This window comes from Dermacentor variabilis, chromosome 5 (assembly GCF_050947875.1).
Source record: "Dermacentor variabilis isolate Ectoservices chromosome 5, ASM5094787v1, whole genome shotgun sequence".
NCBI classification, from domain to species: Eukaryota; Metazoa; Arthropoda; class Arachnida; order Ixodida; family Ixodidae; genus Dermacentor; species Dermacentor variabilis.
The window spans coordinates 192,519,618-192,541,332 of record NC_134572.1 but is presented as its reverse complement, the minus strand read 5'-3'; the positions used below and the strand labels follow the sequence as shown (position 1 = coordinate 192,541,332).

At 46.7% G+C, this 21,715-nt stretch overlaps 1 protein-coding gene across 3 annotated transcripts in view; it reads left to right on the top strand.

Moving 5' to 3' along the window:
• LOC142583417 (cytoplasmic aconitate hydratase-like) overlaps positions 1-8,838 on the top strand; it is a 244,026-nt gene extending 235,188 nt beyond the window's left edge. For 2 of the 3 annotated variants that reach the window (XM_075693874.1, XM_075693875.1), the window contains 2 exons: positions 5,490-5,675; positions 8,596-8,838. In XM_075693874.1, the coding sequence (XP_075549989.1) occupies positions 5,490-5,675; positions 8,596-8,706 (297 nt within the window). In that variant the 3' untranslated portion in view covers positions 8,707-8,838. Of the gene's footprint in view, positions 1-5,489; positions 5,676-8,461; positions 8,505-8,595 lie in introns of all 3 variants that reach the window. The other variant, XM_075693876.1, reaches the window with a different exon arrangement.
• The last annotated feature ends 12,877 nt before the right edge of the window (positions 8,839-21,715 follow it).

Below are 21,715 nucleotides of genomic sequence, written 5' to 3'. Positions count from 1 at the left end.
TACATCCCCTGTTTAAAGCCATTGGTTTGACCAACTTTTTGACGCGCTCCACTTGACTGCCGGCTACGTGCTACTTCTATGCTTCCCCAGTCGTCATGAGTGCTGCAGGCTCACTAATCTTTCGGCACTCGTTCACAGCAGCGTTCAAGAGGGCTGCCATCCTTTACGCTGAAGAAACAAATCACTGCGCAGCGGGCCGCAATTTCGATGTTTCTAAACGGGTGGTGCGAGAGTGGCGACTGCAGCGAAGCGAAATTTTCACCCTGTGGCGGCAAGTGAGAAATTTCCGACGTGCCGAAGTCTGGACGCTTTCCGGAGCTGTAGGCTAAGTTTGCGGCAGCGTTGCTGAAATGTGTGATCGGCCCCTGCCAGTGAAGTGTGACGTGGTCATGAAACAAGCCCGGACCTTCGCCTTAATTTTAAGGTTCTGCTCCGCCGTGAGTACGAGTGGCTGGCGGCAGAAGAATGCGAAATTACGCCAACCGGACCTGTCAAATGAGCCTCCCTGACGGCTGCGTGTGGTTGGGTGCATTTGGCGTGGGCTGCTGTTGTTCTGCAAGATGTCCTGGTGCAGTCGTTTGCCAAATTTGAAATTTCGCTGGACCACGACGCGCTGTGGGACCGCAGCAACGATGACGATGGCAGCACTAGTGAAGATGAGTAGTCCAGTGACCATGTCAGCTACTAATAAATTTTCGTTATCGAATGCGCCCTCGGGGTTTTTTTTTTTTTTTTCGGTCAAGCGATATGGGGGGGTCGACTTACAATCGTGTAAATACGGTAATACTCCTACATGGAGCCTGTGAGGTACAGTAAACTCTTTAAACGGAACCTCAGGGGACCAGAGAAATTGGTTCCGTTTATCAGGAGTTTCATTTACTGAGAACAAAGCTGCGAGCCACCATTTCAGCCAGCCCCCTCTTCTCGGCAAACACTCGCATGGCAGATCCCTCATTGCATTGCATATTCTCCATGCACGGGCGCGGCAGCGCTGCAGAAGTCTCAGGGTGCCTTTTTCATTGCGGGGTGCTGTTCTCGTCGGGACAATACAATACCAACCAACCACGAGAATGTGTTCAAAGGCAGTTCTGTATAAGCTCACTAAGGTGACTGTTTGGGCATGTTGGTAGAACATGAATGCAGCTTTTTGTGCACAAGACGAGGACGAAGAGGCTAAGACGCATGAGCGCAGTGTGTCTCAGCCTCTTTTTCGTCCTTGTCTTGTGCACAAAAAGCTGCATTCTGTTTAAGCGATTTCCATTTATTGAGATTCCACTGTATTTGTAAGTAAAATAAAATATTAATAAACTACAGTAAAACCACATTAAACCATACCCGCTTAAACAGTAGTTTTGTTTTAAAAGTAGTAAAGTGATATCCCTGACTCAGCAGCCATTGAACATCATGCATTTTGTATTCACATAAACCGCGCCAGCTTATTATGTACGTCATATTGGTTAGCATGTAGTGTTCCACTTTTCGTCACACAATCACGGGCAGTGCGTGGTCCCCATCGGGCGGCCTGTCAGAAAAACAATCCTCAGAGATCAAAATAACGGCCTCCAAGCGCCCTGTACGTTTGTGCGTGAAGCCACATCAATATCATTTCGGTGTCGTGCAAGCAAGGACTCGCGTCATACCAAAGCTCGGAAAAAAAGCACCAGGTGCTCAGCATAGAAGAAAAATTGGACATTGTTCGTGCTATCGAACGTGGCACAAAGAAGACGGTGCTGGCACACGACAGGCATCTACTCTTGACTACAGTGTGTGGCATTTGGAATGTGAAGGAGTTGATGAGCAGCGCTGCTGCGACTGCGAAAAGATGTCGGCTACAAGGGTCCCCTTTTTTCCATCGTTGCCTCTGTTGCTGCCGAAGTGTCACCTAAAGAGAGTGATAAGGACGACATGGAAAGCGACAGCACTAGCGATTCAGGCCTGACAATAACAGAAGCTGCACGTTACATTGTCATCATCAATGCAATCGTTCCGATGAGAACAGCACCCCGCAATGAAAAAGACGCCCCGCGACTTCTGCAGCGCTGCCACGCCTGCGCATGGAGAATATGCAACGCCAATGAGGAATCTGCCATGGTAGTGTTTGCCAAGGAGAGGGGGCTGGCTGAAAAGGGGGCTCACAGCTTCAGCAAGTTTGAGGCCACTGTCGTCGCTGCTAGGCCACCACACACTATCAAACGAAAAGAAAATAGCAGACTTTTGTCGCGCAAAGCGGATAAATACTGCATGTATTTTCATTTTCATTGCACTCTCTCCGAGTTCCCGAGTTCCGTTTTTGACAGATAAGTGGATGACGATCTCATGCTACTTTGGTTAAGCAGTACTACCGTTTAGTATGTACTTTTTCCAAGGTCTGACCAACTACGGTTTAACAAGGTTTCACTGTAATTTGAAAATTTTCTTTTGGTAGAGCACTCCATAAAGGGCACATAACTTCCAGCATATAATCGAAGTTTGCGATGTGCCCTGGTGGTGGTGGTGGCGTTATTACAATTGCTAATAGGTGCAGCGGGGTGTGCCGTTTCTCATGGCGCTCTACATTTCTGCTAAGGCACGAGTAAGAGCGGGTGTGAGAAAATCTGGGGGCCTTTGCTCCTTGAATATGCGAGTCTGCCAAGGCACTACGGAAGAGGTTTCTTAACGCGTGTTGTATGTGTTTGTCTCCTAGGCATGCCGGCATTGTGGAGTGCGGTCCAGTTTGTTTGCGCTCCGCCGCTGGCTGCCCGTGTGGTACCCTATGCCCACTGTGTGTGCCCACTGCGTGAGGCAGTGGGCACAGACACCCCATTTGGTGATCGCTGTGTTTGGAGGGGCAAGGTTCTGACTGGTGTTGTATAAGCCACGGGTCGCCTTTTTAGTCGTGACGATAGATTGCATTTTTTACAAGCACTGCTCCAGGAGGGCACATGTAACCGGCAAACGGAGGCCTCAGGAGAGCACCTGAGGTTATATTAAAGCAGGCGGTGCAGGATCTCCAGGGCACCCCAACGGTAGCGGGGGATCAAAGCTGGAAGCAGGGCTGTCAGTGGGTTGGAGCTGCGAAGGGCGAAGCATGCTAGGGGGTGTTCACATAAAAAATTGGCTGTCCACGATATCGGGCAGCCAATCTTATACTCCCCTGGCATGCGCAGGCCTCGGCAAGCCTCAACCCATGGACCAGTCCGGTTTCTAACTTTGATGTCCCTGTTGCCGCTTTGATGTCCTGGAGGCGCCGCCAATAATGCGAAATAATGACACATTGTTTCAATTAGTAAAAAACAGGATTTAATAAATATAATTACGTCCAGCCGCCAACTTGCAATGCTAAACCGCACCCCGCGACTACTGCCAGCATGCCTAGGGACAAACATACAACATGCGCTAAGAAACTCCTCCGTAGTACCTAGGCAGAGTCGTATATTCTAGGAGCAAAAGTCTGCGCAAGTACCACGCCCCGCTGTACCTACTAGCAATTGTAAATACGCATCCTGGTGAGGGGTCCTTTCAAAGCATGCAGTATGCTTCCGATGGCACCGCGCACCATGCACTGTGAAACAGATAGATGGAGACGCTTATCATAATAGTGTTGGCGACAATTGCTTTGAATGCAGCGTTTGACTACCCGGGAGATTTGCTGGTACTGGAATAGGAAATTAATTGCACACCGACATTCTCACGCTAGATGGCCGGACAAGTAGGGCGAGGAAGCTGCCGCTGCAGGCGGCTACTGTTCCAGATAGTGCACGCCTTGCGTCTTTTCTTGTTTAGATATATAGCAGCTGGAAAACGTATTATCTGGTTGCAGTTTGGCAATGTACTAAGCGTTGGTTCCGAAAAATCATGTTTTGTGGGAACCTATGAACCAGTAAAAAAGAAATGTAACTGTACTGGGGCATTTCCTGGATTCTCTATCATGAACATTGGCGCGAGGTAGTCATATGTAATGGGATCATACCAACAAGACTCTGCTATACGTTCTCGCAGACAGTTGTTCGGTTCATTTATTAAGAACTGCAGAGTGGTCTGCAGAATTATCGGGAAAGAAGAAGAGCTAGTCCTGGTCTCCACATTCTCTTTTTCAGTTCATTTTGAAAAATGTTTCAAGGTTCTTGCTAAAATTCATGTCTCAGGTAAGCCTAACTAAATTATCATAAATGTGCATTGCACATTTCTTGGAAAGAAAATTTCTTCAGTGCTTCATTGACTGTGGCATTCTGCTGCTTGAGCATAGTGTCATGGAGATGACCATAGTCTGCATTGCTATGCAGGCAGGTGCAAAACGCTTCGATTTAGCTCAGCTGGTGTCTTCTGTAATCTTCCATAAGATTTAGTTGCCCGCCAGAGAACCATGGGGGACTGGTGGCTGTTTGAGCTAGTCGGTGAGTGGTATTTGCTAGTCTTCGTCCCATTTATCAAGCTGTTCACTCACAAAGAAACCTCTAGGGCATCAAAGTTAATCTGGTTGTTATTACTTGAAAGGGATGCTAAGGAGGACAGTAAACAATGCTTCTACAGTAGCAAAATAATCACTTTTACTACGAAAGGTAAGCCAGCAAAGGTGCGTAAATGAAAGACAGGCGACAGTGCCATCAGCTCCGCCTAACATCACGGATTTGGATGTCTACTCAGGTCTGGTTAGTTGTTTATCTCTCAGGAAAGACCATGTTGCAAGCGTGAAGAAATTGTTACTTGAAATTTTTGAGCTTGTTTGTTCTTAACAATAAATTTGCTTCTGATCACAGATTGGGCCTCTCTCCACTGTCTGAAAGGCACATGCAAGAGAGGAACCTGGCTGCAGTGCATAGCTCATACATTACTCGTTTCGCCTATTTGCATACCTGGATAGTAATTGTAGATGAGTTCTGCAAAAATTTTAATGGGATTAGCATTCTTAGGATAGATTCATACAATCACCACTTTCCAATCGCTTCGAGGAAGCCTTGGCCTCCTTTTATCATGTACTTGCAGTGGCTCATGCACTTGCCGTAGCTTTCTATTCGGCGTCTCTAGCCATTTTCATGCCAACTTGTGCCCCTGGGTAGTCCATGGTCTAATGGGCAGTGCAATGGACTGTTTTGCTGAGGCAACCGGGTTCGAGACTATCTGTCGGACCAAGATGGGTCACTGGGTATGTGGCATTGCATATGTGCTGCTCCTCAATGGGCCTCTTTGACACCAACTTTGGTCACTGCGTGTGCCACTCCTTATTCACAAACAAGAACCCTTTAAAATTTATCCAGTGCTGGGAGAAGCCTAACCTAACCTGGCTGCATATACACCTCATACGCGTTTTTGCGTTGGCAATGCGGTGTGTTGTTACATTGCTTCAATGCTAATTGCTTTAAAGTCAACATTCCATTGTGAGATGGTTTCTACCATAATTTTTTATTAAACAGAACAACCAACGGCTCATCCTAGCTTGTCCAAAGTTTTCAAGGCCCAGGAATGATGGTGCAGGTACAAAAATGCACATTTGGTGGTGGCTGTGTCTGCAGGGCATCCGCATGGTGCTAGCGGAGAGTTACGAGCGCATCCACCGCAGCAACCTGGTGGGCATGGGCATCGTGCCCCTACAGTACCTGCCAGGCCAGAGCGCCCAGAGTCTGGGCCTGACGGGTCACGAGCGCTTCACCCTCCACCTGGGCAAGGACTTGGTTCCAGCACAAAAGGTCACCTTGCAGGTCAGGCATCATCTGGCTAGTTTGGCCTGGTTTGATCATTGTGAAAAGCTCTTATTGAGAGTTTCGCCGTTTTGAAACTGCTGTTGTCTTTACTTTGCTACAAGCATCTCAACACTTTATTAGATAAAGTGGACACATTGATAACATGTAGTTCATAAGATGTTCCGGCGTAATAAATTGTATGTTTTGTGTTACTGTGTAGCTTGAGTCAACGTGTTGCAAGGTCAATGCTAGAATGCAGTTATAATAGCCTTGAAGTGTAAGTGTGCTACATACATGTAAGTGGGACGTTACGGTGCGGTAGATAATGCAATCAGCAAACATACGTATATTAGAGGATACGTGCAAAAGTCAGTTTGACAATGATCAGCAGATTCTTTTTTATCCACTTTGTTGGCACGACAACCAGCTACGCTGTGACTGCTTGGCAGTTTGTGTCAGCATAGCATGTGTCTTGTCAGCTGGATCGTTGGCATCAACATCGTGTCAGTACAAAAATGTGCTCACATAGAGAGAGCGAACCACACATGTCAAACAGTTGCACTCAATAGCTGCTGAGAACGCTTAACAACAATACTAAATTGTGATAACTTGTTATGTGCTCAGTCAGCAGCTGAGTGTAGCCAGCTGTCTATGCATTGCAAATGATGCGCTGGTGCACTGCATGTTGCAACGTCATGCACTGCATGACTGTTGAAAGCCAGAGGGAAGAGGTCCAACCTGGAAAAGGTCGTAATTCAAGTAGTAAATGAAACAGAGCCTGTAGAGCTCTGAAACAAACTTATGGATTGGGTGACCATGTTTCTATACTTCTCATTGCAATATAATACAGTCGAACCCGATTATATCGAACCCGTTTACATCGAATTATTCTATATATCAAACAATTTCTGGACACGGTATAGTTACAGTGCGTATATATAGCAAAAATTACGCTTATATCAAACAAAAATAGCAGCGAATTCCGATATATCGAACATCAAGCGGCAGAAAAGGGCCCCCAGAAGTTGGCTTTCCCTCACGGCGGCGGGTAAACCCGGCGGTGCAGCTCCATCCAACCGCTCTCCCTATGGTGGCCGCGCTGCCTCGGATGAGCCGTCGACCCCCCCCCCCTCCCTACTGAATATGATCCTGACCCGCCCGCAGCGCTTGCTGAGACAGCCAATCAGGGACTCTTGTGCCCTCGTCGTGCAAGATGGCGAAAGTGTGAGTTGTCTCGCTGTTTTTCTGGTTCATTGTGTTTGCGCCTTGTGGGCCTTCTGCTGTAGTGTTGCTGTGATGAAGCGACAGAATTCGCCTTTTGCCGTGAAGCTCGAAATCATAAATTGGGTCATACGCGGCGAGAAGTGGGATGCCCCGCAGTGTGCAAGATTCCGAGGTGCACTCTCAGCATGATCTTGAAGAATAAGGGAGAGATTAGGGCTAAGCGGACAAACTCGTGACCTGGTGCCTGTGGCACTTGACACATTATCACGGTCGTGTACAAGTGGTTCATCCAAAATTGCTTCAGACGTGCCGGCTTCCGCGTGCCCAGTGATGACTGTAAATCCTGATGAGTGCAATGAAGCTGTTGCTGGTGTTGCTGAAGTTTGGGGCGAGCTGTCAGAATTTCCGGAAGCCGTTGACGAATCAACAGTCAGCGAGTTTGTGAGTGCAGATGATGGTGTCGTGACAACAGGAGAGCCCGAAAACGAAGACTACATTGCCGACATCGTGGCGAGCACACAACGAACTTTTGCCCACGTCCTCCGAGGTGATTGGTGCACTCGCATTAGTCCGGTGCTTCTGCGCGAATGTGGAAGGCTGCGGCCTCAGCTGCTCAGACTCCTTAGACAATGTGGAGAAGTGCGTGCATCGCAGGCAGCAAAATTGCTCAAGCAGAAGAAAATGCAGGACAATTTCATGCAAAACTAAGCTAGTTTCATCAATAAAGTGATATTATAAATGGTATGTGCTTTTATGACATCCAATTATTTAGCAGGCTTATATCGAGTTACACTCTATATCGAACTGATTGGCGTTATTTTTTTTTTTTTTCGAGTTCGATATAGCCGGGTTCAACTGTACTCCACTGTTGGTTCATAGTTCAGGCTCATATTGCATTGCTGAACCAATAATCCATCAACCATGTCATTGCAACATTCACATTTACATAAATTAATTATTACTGAGAAACACGCACTATATTCAGATAGCTGGTGTGAAGGCAAGACATTCCATCGCAAAACAGGCAGCAGAAATTAAACTTCGTACAATTTGTTCCGAGATTAAGCTAGCATATCTTACTGCTATTGTGTCTGCACTTTTCAAGATCTGGTGAGGTGTAGTGTGGTATCTGAATTTCTTGATCCCTGTGATTGTTTTAAATGAGGTGTCAAAAGCATAACTAAAAAGAGGAGCCCTAAGCACAGAATGCGGAGATGTTGAACTCTTTTGATATGCGCAGTGATAAGGCTACATCGTAGGCAAGCAGCTAAGCTTTAAAGAATCATTGGTGCGGAGACATTAGTTAAAGTGTGATGCCCAACTCTTAGGATTTCTTGCACCCAAGAAAAGTTCCAACAAGAAACTTTGGTTACCATGGGCGAATTAGTACTTCCAAAGTCTGCTAGTTGATTGAGCTGTTAACAATATGCAGCTCCTTCAAGTCACATGCTGACTGCTAAAATGACAGTCTTCTAATGCAAATGTATCCGATTCCACTAGGGGTTTGCACAGAAGAAGGTATTGAACGTGTAATGTATTAGCACAACATACGGTTTGACCGTGCTTTTTTTTTTTTTCAGCTGTGATTAACTTAAAAGCCTTGGTCCGTTCAAGTTTGAGTTGGCAAATGCCTACTGTATTCATATTTTAACATTTACTCGAAGAGGCATCGGAGAGGCACCTACTGACAATATACAATTGTGTGTGCATGCAGCTGAGTGATGGGCGCAGCATGGAGGCCCTGCTACGCTTTGACACAGAGGTGGAGTTGGCCTACTTCCATCATGGTGGCATCCTGCCATATGTGCTACGCCAGATGCTCTGAGAGGAACTTGGTGCCTGCGCAGCCAGGGGCCCCTTTTGCCTGGCAGCCTGCCAAGAGACCCACGACCAACGAGTTCACTTCTGACTGAGTGAACAAGGATACACCTAATAAATATGAAGCATATATTTTCAATCTCTTCTCTGGCACATATTTTCGTCCAGGCAACAGTAAGTCTGTCATTCTTGTTTGGTGGTTTTTATCAGTGCATCACGTGGCATCACGATAATAGGCTGGGGATGCATATGCCATTTCCACAGACACCTTACAGCGATTGCCTCCTGAGCACACGTGACTTCCTGAATCATCATAAGGTGCAGTGCTTGCCCTAACTACAAGCTCATTGTCTGTGTGTTACTAGGCCTAGAGGATATTCAAAATGCACCGTTATCTGGCAACACCAGGCTTCATCGGACTCCCAATTTCTCCCCTGTAGATGAAATATTTATTTATTTATTTATTTACCCTCAGAATCAAAGACATTACAGAGGGGAATGGTCACAGATTCAAGAGAAGTGGTCATTCCTAATTATACAATAACAGCTTAAAAATAAATTTAAATGTATACAATAATAGCACAGATTACCACAGTATATAAGAAAAAATATATACAGCAGTTACAGTAAGTTAATATTCACACGTGTACTTATCTTTATCGGGCAACCACGTTTCGCCGCCTAATCGCACTGTAAATGTAATTGCACAGCGCGGGACGCGCCTGCATGTATCCGAAGTTTCTGGAAAGTTATCGATGCTTCTATCCGATGTCTGTTGTCGCCGAACCTTATGTTATCTGATTTCATCACATGACCCGAATGGTATAGAACTTTGTGGAAGGCATGCGGGTCCGAAAGATTAATCTGGAACATTAGACAACTGCTCTATAAAAGCCGACGCGCTTGACCCGCTGATCAGATTTTTCGATGATCGCCGACCGTGTTCGCCGCTATCGTTCTGCTATGAGTGTAGCCTCTTTTGTGGGCACAGGTTCGCCCAATAAAAGTTAGTTTTTGTTTAACAGTATTGCTACTGTATTCTTTGACGTCACGACCACGTGACAATATATGCAAAAGAGTTATAACATCACTGTTGAAGCATCCAGGAACAGTTCACAATCTTTCATTTCAGCCGTTTGTGCAGAAAGGCGATTCCACTGTTTCGATGTATGCGGTATGAATGAATTAGGGAATGCATTCTACATGACAGAATTGTAATTTTATGAATATGATCTAGTCTATTAGTAACATATTGGGAGACAGAAATTAGTTCGTTACGCAAGTGTGAATGGTAGCAAAGCTTACAAAACAGAACTAAACAATGTATTTTACGTTGGAATGCAAGAGAAGGTAGATTAGGATTAGGTTTCATGGCAGTGCAGCTGTATTCTGAGAAAATAAAATGAATGGAATTGTTCTGAACCATTTCAAGTGCATGCGATAGATTTTCCTGAAAGGGGTCCCATATTGATGTGGCATATTCAAGTTTTGATCTAATTAGGGACATATAGGAGGTGCTTTAAGGAAGAAGGTGACCTTGAAAAATCTTGACCAACATAGCTGAGCATGCGGTTTGTGTTATTGTAATGTGTGTTATATGATCATCCCAGGTTAGACATTATGTGTACACCAAAATACTTTTACGACGATACAGGGTCCAGTGGTGTGTTATTTAGTCTGTAGACTGGTAGCGTTATTTTCGATCTGGTTACGCACATCAGTTTACATTTAGTTCTGTTTAATTCAATTAGCCTTGTCTTGCACCATAAACGGACTATGTTAAGGTCAGATTGGAGAATGGTTACGTCATTATCGCAAGTTATTTTCCCAAAGGTTACACAATCATCTGGGAAAAGAGGAATGTTTTAGAAGATGCAAGAAGGTAGGTCATTTATGTATATTAAAAGAAATATAGAGGACCAAGCACTGAACCTTGCGGAACAACAGATTTTACAGTGCTAAGTAGTGAATTAGTGTTGTTAGCTGAAACAAACTCAGAATGATTATATAAAAAAAATTCTATTCAGGTCACAAATTTAGGATCAGTGTTAAGTAGACTAAGCTTATATAGAAGTAGTTCATGGCAAACTTTATCGAAGGCTTCCGAGCAGTCAAGGAAGATGCAGTCGGCTAAAGAAGAGTTATCCAGAATAACATTTAACTTATGTACAAAAGTCGTTAGTCGTGTTTCACAGGAGTAAGTTTTACGAAAGCAGTGTTGCGATGATGAAAACACTATGCTAGTAAGGTAGATGGGCCAGTAGTTAAGGGGGAATGCCTGTTACGTGATTTATCGAGTGGAACTACCTTCCCAATTTTCCAGTTTGATGGAAGAGAACCAGTATCAAGAGTCCGTTTAGAGATCACATTTAGTAAGACAGATGAATAGGCCGCTGTACTTTTAAAAAATTTTAGTTCAATTTGATCGGATACTGTCGTGGAAAATGATTTCTGTGACCTAATAAGTTTTGTTACACTGTCGAAGTTGATTACCACAGGAAACATGGCTGTGTAGTTTTAAGTATTCGAGGGTGGTACTGAGGGATTTGAATTTGAGGAAAAATTATTTGAGAAGACCTCATTAAGAACTTGATGGCATGCATTTTCGGGAATGGTGCAGCCTGAACTATTAGTTACGGTGATGCAATGATCTGTGCTTTTCATTATCGTGCACCAGGATTTCCTTGGTTCGCTTGCGAGCATGGTTGGAATAGTTGTTTGAAAAGTTATCCTTAGCTTCTTTTACTGTTTTTATGTAGTGGTTAGTTGTTGTCATGTAATCTGTCCAGTAGTCATACACAGGCGAGTTCTTAGCAGATCTAAAAAGACATTTCTTCTTGTTCAATGTAAGTGTTTGTTGTACAATGGGGCGTTCGAATCCATGCTTATGGTGACAACTGGAGCATATTTATTTGTTAATTCATTAATTTTTTGCGACAAACATACTCCATTTAGTGTCAACATTATTACTGTCAAAATCGATTGCGAAATTACCAAGAAAGGCAGCAAGCTCTTCGTTTATTACATCAAAGTTAGCATTTTTGTAATATTTTATCTTTTTCTTTTGTTTAGAAAGCCTGGTTGAGACTTTGTTCATTTCAAATACAAGTAGGGAATGATCGCTGAGACCAGGCAAGTATGTAATGTCAGAAACAAGGTCGGCATTAGATTTAAGAGCGAGGTCCACGGTGTTAGCGAATGACAATGTTATTTGAGTTGGTTTCTTAACAAACTGGGTTAGTGAGAAAAGCGAACATGTATCTAGGAAATCTTAAGCCAGAGAACAAAATGGATGAATGCCGGGGGGATCGCAGGACCACCTTACATTAGGTCTGTTAAAATCACCAAGTAATAGGATAGGAACATTGTGGTTTGAAGCGACAAAATTTAGTACATCATGTAAGTCACTGAGAAAACACTATTATATAAGAACGATGACAGTGTATGCCTAGAATTATTTTCTCATAGGCTATTTGGGTTACTACCCAGATGGTCTCTAAACTACTTGCTACTTTAATAATTAAAGTGAGAAGGTAGGTCTTTGTGTATTCCTCATAAAACTGCCGCCCTAACGTTCACTGTGATCATGACGAAGTATTGAAAAATGACGTGCTACGAAAAAAGATTTCACCGTCTTCAATTTCGGGATGAAGCCATGTGCTATGATATCAGCGTTACATGTGTCAATTGCAGATGCTAAAAGTGTGCTCTTGTAAAGGATGCTACAAATGTTCCAAAAAAGAAAGGTCACCGTTCATTGCACCGGCCTGCTTCCCCTCACTGATTCCTATGTCACATCTTGTGATGCAGAGGAGGACTGATTTCTATTGTGTGTTGGTGGCGCACGCGTATGCCTTTGATGAGATAGAGGGTTAGATACGGGTACTGTGGGAAGTTGTTTTATAGTAGCAGTTGCAGGGTCATATACATACTGTTTCTTGTTGATTACAAGCTTTTTATAACGCAACTCGTAGCTCGATTCACCGGGTTGGTTTTTAGCAAAGATAGTAAGCTCTTTGCGAACCTGGCTTGTGGCAGGTGAGAAATCCTCACTGACTGTGGCGAGCAGAAAGCATCGCACTTTTAGTGCCAACTTGGCGTTGTTCCAGGCCTTTATGTCGTCCAGTGAATCTGACTTCAGTACTGGCACCGTGGATGCGCAAGGGAGTGGCGACCTCGTGGCGCAGAGGAAAGCCAGATTGCAAGTCCATGTGCAGGCATAGTGCTTGCCTGTAGCTGCAGTTTTCTTTCAATGATGGCCGGATGACTGTAGGTTCCATTTTAGGGTTGGACGGCAGGAAAAACATCACAAGAGCCACAATTGAAACCTGTAACATGCAAAAGCGTGGCACATCGGTGATGTTGCCTGTCCTGGTGCATCCGTGCTCACAGAACAATGTGTCGTTGCTCCAGGCTTTTATGTTCGCCAGTGAAAGTGGCATCAATACTTGCGCCTTGGAGGCGGAGAGAATGGGGACCTCGTGGCACAGAGAAAAGCCAGATTGCACGTTCATGTGAAGACAGGCTGCTTGCGTGTAGCTGCAGTTTTCTTTCAATGATGGCCGGATGACCAAGTTCCATTTTAGAGTTGGACGGCAGGGAAAACGTCACAAGAGCAGCAATTAAAACCTGTAACACGCAAAAGCGCGTCACATAAGTGATTCTGCCCACCCTGGTACATACGTGCCCACAGAAGAGTGCGTCGTTGCTCCAGGCTTTTATATTGGCTAGCGAATGTGGCGTCAGTACTGGCGCCGTGGACACGCAGGAAGTGGCGACCTCGTGGCACAGAGGAAAGCCAGATTGCAAGTCCTTGTGCAGGCAGGCTCCTTGCATGTCGCAGCAGTTTTCTTTCAATGACGGCCAGATGACTGTAGGTTCCATTTTGGGGTTGGACGGCAGGAAAAACGTCACAACAGCTGCAATTTAAACCTGTAACATGCAAAAACGCGTCACATCAGTGATACTGCCCACCCTTGTACATCCGTGCCCTCAGAAGATCGAGTGTGTCGTTGCTCCAGGCTTTTATATTGGCTAGAGAATGTGACGTCAGTACTGGCACCGTGGATACGCAGGGAGTGGCGACATCGTGGCGACGAGGAAAACCAGAGTGCAAGTACATGCACAGGTAGGGTGGTTGCGTGTAGCTGCAGTTTTCTTTCATGGATGGCCGGATGACTGTAGGTTCCATTTTGTGATTGTATGGCAGGGAAAACGTCACAAGGGCCGCAATAAAACATGTAACAGGCAAAAAGTGCGGCTCATCAGTTATGGTGCCTATCCTGGTGCATCCGTGTCCGCAGAACAGTGTGTCGTTGCTACAGGCTTTTATGTTCGCTAGCGAATGTGACGTCAGTACTGGCACTGTCATAGAGGAAGGAAACTAAGGAGGTGCCCTGGCGACTCTCTTTGTGAAGCTAAAGCGGAGCCGGAAGTTGGCGTTGCTCACGGCGTTGCTCCGCCTATCGGGCCAGCTCTCCTCTCTTGTTTACATTTCTCGCGAAGCCACGCCGCGCTGCCCGCGATCGGGCTGCTCGGACGCCTGCGCTCCGCAGCAACACTAAACAATCGCGACGTCTCATTGCATTACCGTTGCCGAAATCATGTTAAAAGAAGTTCATAATGAACTTCGCAAATTGGGCCGTGAGGTTGAACTGGCTGCTTGTACCGGCTTTTATGAAAATAAACATGCATCATAAGGTCACCTAACTAAACTGTTCTCATCAACCGCAGGTACCGGCCGCTGCCCAGTTTTTGCGTGATTAAAAAAAAAAAGTCACCTTTATCGCTGCCTTCTACTTGCTTTTCTCTGCTTGGGCTTCCCGGGGGTCCCCGACGGTATTGCGAGCTAGACGTCTGGCGATACGAAAAAGATGTGCGCATTCTCACTGCACAGGAGACACGTGCGACACACCGACCCATTTGCGATCCAAGCCTTTGAGCACAAACACATTCTCGCTTGAGGAATCGTCGTGCTTTATTGAACAAACTTCGGGTGGCAGAGCATCACAACGACAGCGCGCCGGCGAGGAGCCAGAATGTTATTTCTGTCACCGCGTTTTGATTCATTGACTGCAGCCTGAGGTGCCTTCTTAATTAGCACGGTAAGTGAAGCATCACGGAACCAAAGTTTTGCGATAGCCGGCGCACGGTGCAAAACAGTAGCGCGTAGAACCGGCCTACTTGCGACCACGCAATAGCCGTTGGATGTTTTCGTAGGCGTACGGCGTACGTTCTGTGGCGCCTTGCCGACACTTGCAGCGCATCCGCTAACCTTCACTTTCCTGCGCTTCTCGCGTGCACAGATACGCCTGCGGTAGCGAGAACTCGTTCCTTAAAGGGAAGCTGAAGAGTCTGTCGAATTCAATAAGACGCTCACATACGGTTGCGGGAACCTTATAAACTATGAAGGTAAAATTTTGGGGGGGATTTTTCATTCAGGAGCGACGCAATCGTCGGTTAAAATTTCGCTGTAGCTCCGCCCCCCGTCGAGCGCTGCTGCTGACGATGCGAGCGGAGACCGGAAACCGCGGCTTAGTGACGTCAACACTGGTGTTCCGCTCCGAAAGTCTCTTCTTTCCCATCTTCCATGATGAAGCGTCGGCTGGCAGGCGCAGGTGTCGGGGAACACGAAAGAAATGTTGAGCAAATTAATGAGGGCCCAAATTTCCTTAAGCTCATCGGGACCTGTCCCTCACGCTCTTGTGAACCACGTTTTTCATATGTGCGGACTCTTGCCCGAAGTACTGATACTAGAGCATGGGAACTGGTTGAAGCCAATCACATAGGCAAGAAAGGCAGGTTGTGCGTTAGCGAAACTTTGTTATCATTATACAAAGGCCAGAAGAGGTTTCTTGAGCGTTGTGTGTCATGAATGTTTGATTAGATGCTTGAATGAAAGTTTGCTCTGTGCCACGGAGTAAGACATTTAGGAGGGGAAACTCCCGTCAGCGCGAGCGAGCGCGGGCGACCAGATAAGGTCACAATGCGCCGACGGGGCCGTATACAATGGCGGCGCCATGCGGCGCGTCGGAGTAACGTCGGAGAAGCCGCAGTGAAAAAAAAAAAAAATGCAGCGCCCGGGCAGGCTAGAGTCACTGGAAAAAATTTCAGAGTACCGCAAAGGTCGGGATTTGACTGGCAACACTGAGCGGCCACCGCCATATACCTTTCAAGCCGACTGCGTCGCGGGAAGGCCGCCGTGTTGGAAGAGCTTGATATTCGGTGACACAACTGGTTTAGTGTTTACTGAAGTGCAAATACTCTGTGCCTGGAGATAATGGTTGCTATGAACGAAAAGAAAATGTTATTTTGTGCGAAGTAATACAGCCGGTGATTGTTTTGCACGCCGATCGTGTTTACTGCTGGAACTGTGCTACGATTGCGGGCAGCAGCTTAGCGCTGCTATCGGGAGCTTATGCACGCGTTTTTTTCCCCTTCGTCGGAGTGAGCTACGAAGGAAACATTTCGTCACTTCGAGCCGCAATGAGGCAAGCTTGTGCTTTTGGGCATGAACATCGTGGACCGCTGTCGACTTCTATTGAATGTTTCCAAGCAGGACGAAACTAACACCTGACAGTGCCACAGGCACGTACGTCCATTGTATAATTTCACAAGCTAAATCGGATACATTTAATTTAGTTTGTAAACGGATACTGCGCGTTCTCGATTCTGCCGGGCGACTTCGTCCGCCGTATACGCACCACACATTGCGACTGCCGTGTGCGCACCGGTGTTTGGCCGTGATCGCAAGACGATCTGTGCACAGCAGGCGTAAAAACCAACTTCGATGACCATTTTGCGCACTAAATCTTGTGGAAGGCCAAGATGAGCCATTTGCGTGATTACAGCAACGTATATGTACTTCTGTACACTGATAATGAGCGAAAGTTTGCTACATTGCGATTTATGAACGCGGCTGTCTAGTGCCTTCCATGAGCGGCTACTCTTCTCGACTTATTTATGACTGTTTTCTTAGACTGCCAAGATTTGCTGCCTGTGTAAAAAAAAAAAAAAGCAGGAACGCCCACTGGTGACGCAGCACGTTTTTTTTCTAAGTTACATAGGCGATGTATAAAATTCTTGTGCTTTTAGAGCGGTTTATGTAATGTGCATAGTGACAGAGTGAAACTGAAGCTACTGGGTGTTCTGTTGTTTTTTTATTTCTTGTTATGCATCAAGCACAACATTATTTGGGTATGCACCGTAGCATTTCAACATAAAACATAATATGTATGCTGACTTCAGTTCATTGCATGTGCTCGGCTTAGAAGCTCAAGATTTGAAGCATGTGTTTTGAATATCACCTGGCCGTTGGTTTCAAGCTCGACATGCGTATTTATTTTATTTATTTACAAATACTGCAATCCCGTTATGGGATTTGAGCAAGGATAAGCCGAAAAAAAGTATCATGTGCCTCGTATTGACCATGCTTTTATTGACTGCGATCATCACGATCTGCGAAAAACAAATTAAGTCTCATATGGGTCGAGTAACTCGAGGCGAGAGCGCGCTCACGTGCACGGAGAAATCATGCGAGTACTTGGTGCACGTGAGGACGCGGAATTCTCGCGCGACAAGTGTGCCTTCGCGTGCCACGAGCACGGAATAACCGCGTGTGTTGAGCAAGAAACGCGTACCCGTGTGCCCGCGTCAAGCGTGCAAGACGCGAACGATCCCTGCAATGAACTCCTATTTTCGTAGCATCGCTAACAGCGCGTGCACTTCGCTTAAATATCTTCTGAAACAGTGCCGAAAAGCACAAGCAAGGTGTACTTATACATCGCATATGCGGTTGTGTTTTGTAGGTTTGAAGTTCTCCCGGCCGATTCTGTGTAACCACGCAGAACGACGCTCTCGGTCGTTTTCCCCCGTCGGAATCGAGAAAAAAGTATTTCCAGACTCAGTTCAGTTGCTGCATCCGAAGGCGCAGCAGCCAGGCATGATTTCCTTGCAGTCAAACGCGAGCGCGACAATCAGAACACACACAAAAAAAATTGGAGGACGCTTAAGCTTCGCCTTCAAGAGTGGAACGCGACAGCGTTCCCGTCGACCCGCCAAGGGGTGTAAGTCAATGGGCTACGGCGCAGCGACTACGCGCCCCGCATCGGACGTGGAGAGCGTCGAGCAACGCAGCGTTCGGCGCGACAACGAAATGTGCGCCTGAGCAAGCGACGCACGCCTGAGCCTTGAAACAGCTCGTTTCTAAGGCAACACCGCGTTCACTAGAGGCGCTTTTGTACCGCTTTGAAGCATCGAACTCGTGGCTCAGTGGGGGAGACGCGTCTTGGCTACCGAAGTGGAAGGACGTGGCTGTCATGAGCTCCGTCGGAGCGGCATCAGCTGCCCAGCAGGGCCGCGGTTCTAGGTTTTTTGTCAACGAGGATCCTGATTATCAGGTGCTACTGCCTCAACTACCAACAGGGCGACTTGTTACGAATACTTTATTTTTGCATGCTGATATGCGTGCAAGGCCATACCGGGCGGAAAACTTCCGTGACATGCTGTCGAGCATGAAGTTGCTGTCTGACGTTGTCGCCCTAGGGGCGTATCGAATGAGTCATGTGTGGGCCGTGACTTTCAAAAGTAGTGACGGAGTGAAAGAACTGCTGCGGGCAAAGGACTTGAAGGTGAAGGACAGACCATGTATCGTCGTCGACCCTGGAAATCAAGCAATGCACCTCAAGCTGCACTGGATGTTACACAACGTGCCGGACGAGGACATTCAATGAATCAATCAAGTTTTATTTTCGCCGCAGACAGTACATTGTTACTGCGAAAATAGGGGGCCAGAGAAAAAAGCTGCATTTGTGCAGCTTGACTAAGCTCTACAAGCAAACACATTCGTGAAGCCCTGGCGCCTTACGGCCGAGTCACGGATGTGGCAAGAGAGCGGTGGCGGGTGCATGGCCTTCAGGATAAAGGTTCTTCAACGCGCCTGGTCACCCTGATGCCGAGGAAAGGCTTGGGGGCGGAGGACGCGCCTCATCTGTTACGGGTAGCCGGTGAGGAAGCTCTCGTGGTGATTCCTGGAAGAGCACCGCTCTGCCTTCGTTGCCGCAACACAGGGCACATCCGGCGCGACTGCCACGTCCCGCGCTGTGCCCGTTGTCGTCGTCACGGCCATGACGAGTCGCAGTGCGTGAGAACATACGCAAACGTGACGGGGCCGACGGCTGCAGATGAAAGCGCTGAACTTCTTATGGACGAAGTGGATGCCGAGGAAGCCTCTGCCGGGAGCGCCAACGAGGTGAAGGTCACAGCGACACAACCACCGAAACCGCAGGGGCAAACGACTGCCGGAGCGGTAGGTGTGCCAGGAACGCCTACGCGACCTGTGAGCAGGGGCTCGGCCGTCGACGTTCATAAGCAAGACATCGCGGCCAAAGAAACGCCTGCCGTCTCGACCATGGCATCATCTGACAACGAAGCGATGGACGTTACCAATGCTGTTGTGGCGGTCGGGAAGCGAACACACGAAGAATCAACAAGCGACGGCGGGCAAACTGGCAAACCGAACAGCGAGGAACCGCCGCCAAAGTCGGTGGTAACGCGCCGGCCGTCATTACGGCCGACGCCGAATATCCCGCCGGACAAAAGACCGGCGGCGCCGACGCCAAAGTAGCCGTAGGGACTTGTGCCTGCAAAGGCACTCAGACGCGAGCTTGCGAGAGCCCAACGCTACCGAAGGGTCGGGGAGGTCAGCCGCTGCTCAAGCAAGGTATTTTGTGGACTGCACTTCAATGTGTCGCGAAACAGCCGCTCTGTCCGTCAGCACTTGTAGACGTAACTTATGTATACCTAGAGGTGCTACGTGTGATTATATACGGTTTTCTTTTATGCCTACCTTTCCCGCTTATTAACAATGGATTTGAAGAGGGGAATACGAGTTGCTACTATTAATGTACGCGGCCTCGCTTCAAGACAGAGGCAGTACCAGCTCAGCCGACTATGCGTTGAAAATGAACTCGATATTATAGCTATACAAGAGACGAAAGTTGAAAGCGAGGAGCAAACAAACAAAATGGAAACACCTTTCAGAACATATTATAACATATGCACATGTCACGCTATCGGCACGTCTGGTGGATGCGCTGTCTTGGTTCGAAGGGGTATTGGTATAAATGAAGATATGGTTACTGTGAGCGAAAGTGGGCGTTTTATTGTTCTTGATTTTTCTTTTAATGGATCACAATGGAGGATTATATGTGTGTATGCGCCAAATGATATCAATGAAAGATGTCATTTTTTCTCGAATCTAGAAGAGTACCTTCGTTGTGACAAGTACATCATCTTTCTTGGTGACTTTAATTGTGTGTGTCATGCAGAAGATCGTGCTAAACGTAAATTCCCGCAGGACAAGAGTGCAGTGATATTGAACACCTTAGTAAATGACTACTACCTAGAAGACGTTGGTCGCCTTTTGGCCGGTACTTTGCAGCCGCAATTTACGCACTATCAACGAGATAGCCAAGCACGACTTGACAGAGCTTACATCTCGTTAGATCTTGTGCCTCTATGCGATAACTATGTCGTGAAGCCGGTGTCCTTTAGCGATCACAGTATAGTGTGGTTTTCACTCGGTGCCAAGCCAAAAAAGCCGCGGTTCGATTGGGCACTTTTGAAATTCAACGAAAAACACTTAAGTGATGACAAATTTATAAACGATGTAAAGCACGAAATTCAAAGCATGTTGAGTAATGAGAGTGTACCTTGGGCAGAAGTATGGGAAGACTTTAAGGTTCGCGTTAAAATGGTTGCGATTGAAGTAGGAACTGTTAGAAGACACAATGAAAAAATGAAAGAAAATGAGCTCCAGAAGGAACTAAATTATCTGATTTCTATGGACAGTGCGGAACCTGGAAAATTTAGTGATGAAATCAGAACAGTTAAAAACGCGATGGAAGCTATTGACACGGAAAAATATAGAGCAGCAGTTATTCGGGCACGGACGGAAAGACTGTGGGTTGATGGAACGCCGAACAAACGCGCCATTGCCGATGAATGGAGGTACGCAAGGAAAAATGAAATAAGACAGATTAATTATCGTTATGAGGTTACTTCCGACTCGAATATGATTGAACAGGCCTTTACTGAACACTACCGCAAGTTGTTCGGCGTCCCAATCCACGTGGGAGCTGAATTTGAAGCAAGTTTCGTGAATTTTATGCCGCGCGTTGATGACGACGTAAAAGCCAGTCTCGAGGAACCGATCAGCGTCCGAGAAATAGAACACGCGATCGAAGAACTTCCTGCAGGCAAATCACCGGGTCCCGATGGCTTAGGAGCCGCCTTTTGCACCTGGGCTTGCTCAAGTGTTGGAGCATGTATACTCTGAGGCACATAAATATAAGCGACTGCCACCTTCTTTCAGAAGTGCACACATGGTGGTTTTAATACCGAAAACAGATGACCACAAGGCGCTTTTATCGGTTGGGTCATACAGGCCAATTAGCCTTACAAATGCCGATTATAAAATACTCATGAAGGTATTGGCAAAGAGACTTCAAACAGTCATTACAAATCTTGTCGGTCCGCATCAAACTTGCGGCATAAAAGGCCGCACTATTACTACAAACAGCCACGTAGCGCGAAGCGTTCTAGAGTGTTGCGACGTCTTCGCTAGACGCGTCGCTTTGTTGCAACTCGACCTGGCGAAAGCCTTCGACCGTGTGTCCCACGATGCTCTTCTTCTTGTTTTGGAATATGTTAACGCAGGGAAAGTAATCTTAGATGGCGTCAAAATGGCCTACGACCAATGCACGACACAGATTATAATTAATAAGTCCCTCAGCGAGAAGCTGTCACTCAGATCTTCCCTTAGACAAGGGTGTCCACTAAGTCCATTGCTTTTTGCATTGTGCCTCGAGCCTTTCTGTTCAGCAGTGATGCGCAATGAAAACGTCCGAGGATTTCGGCTACAGCTTTCTGAAGTCAAGGTACTGGCATACGCTGATGACATCGCAGTCTTCTGCGAGGATCGTGATAGCGTACTTGAAGTTGTACATCTTGTAAAG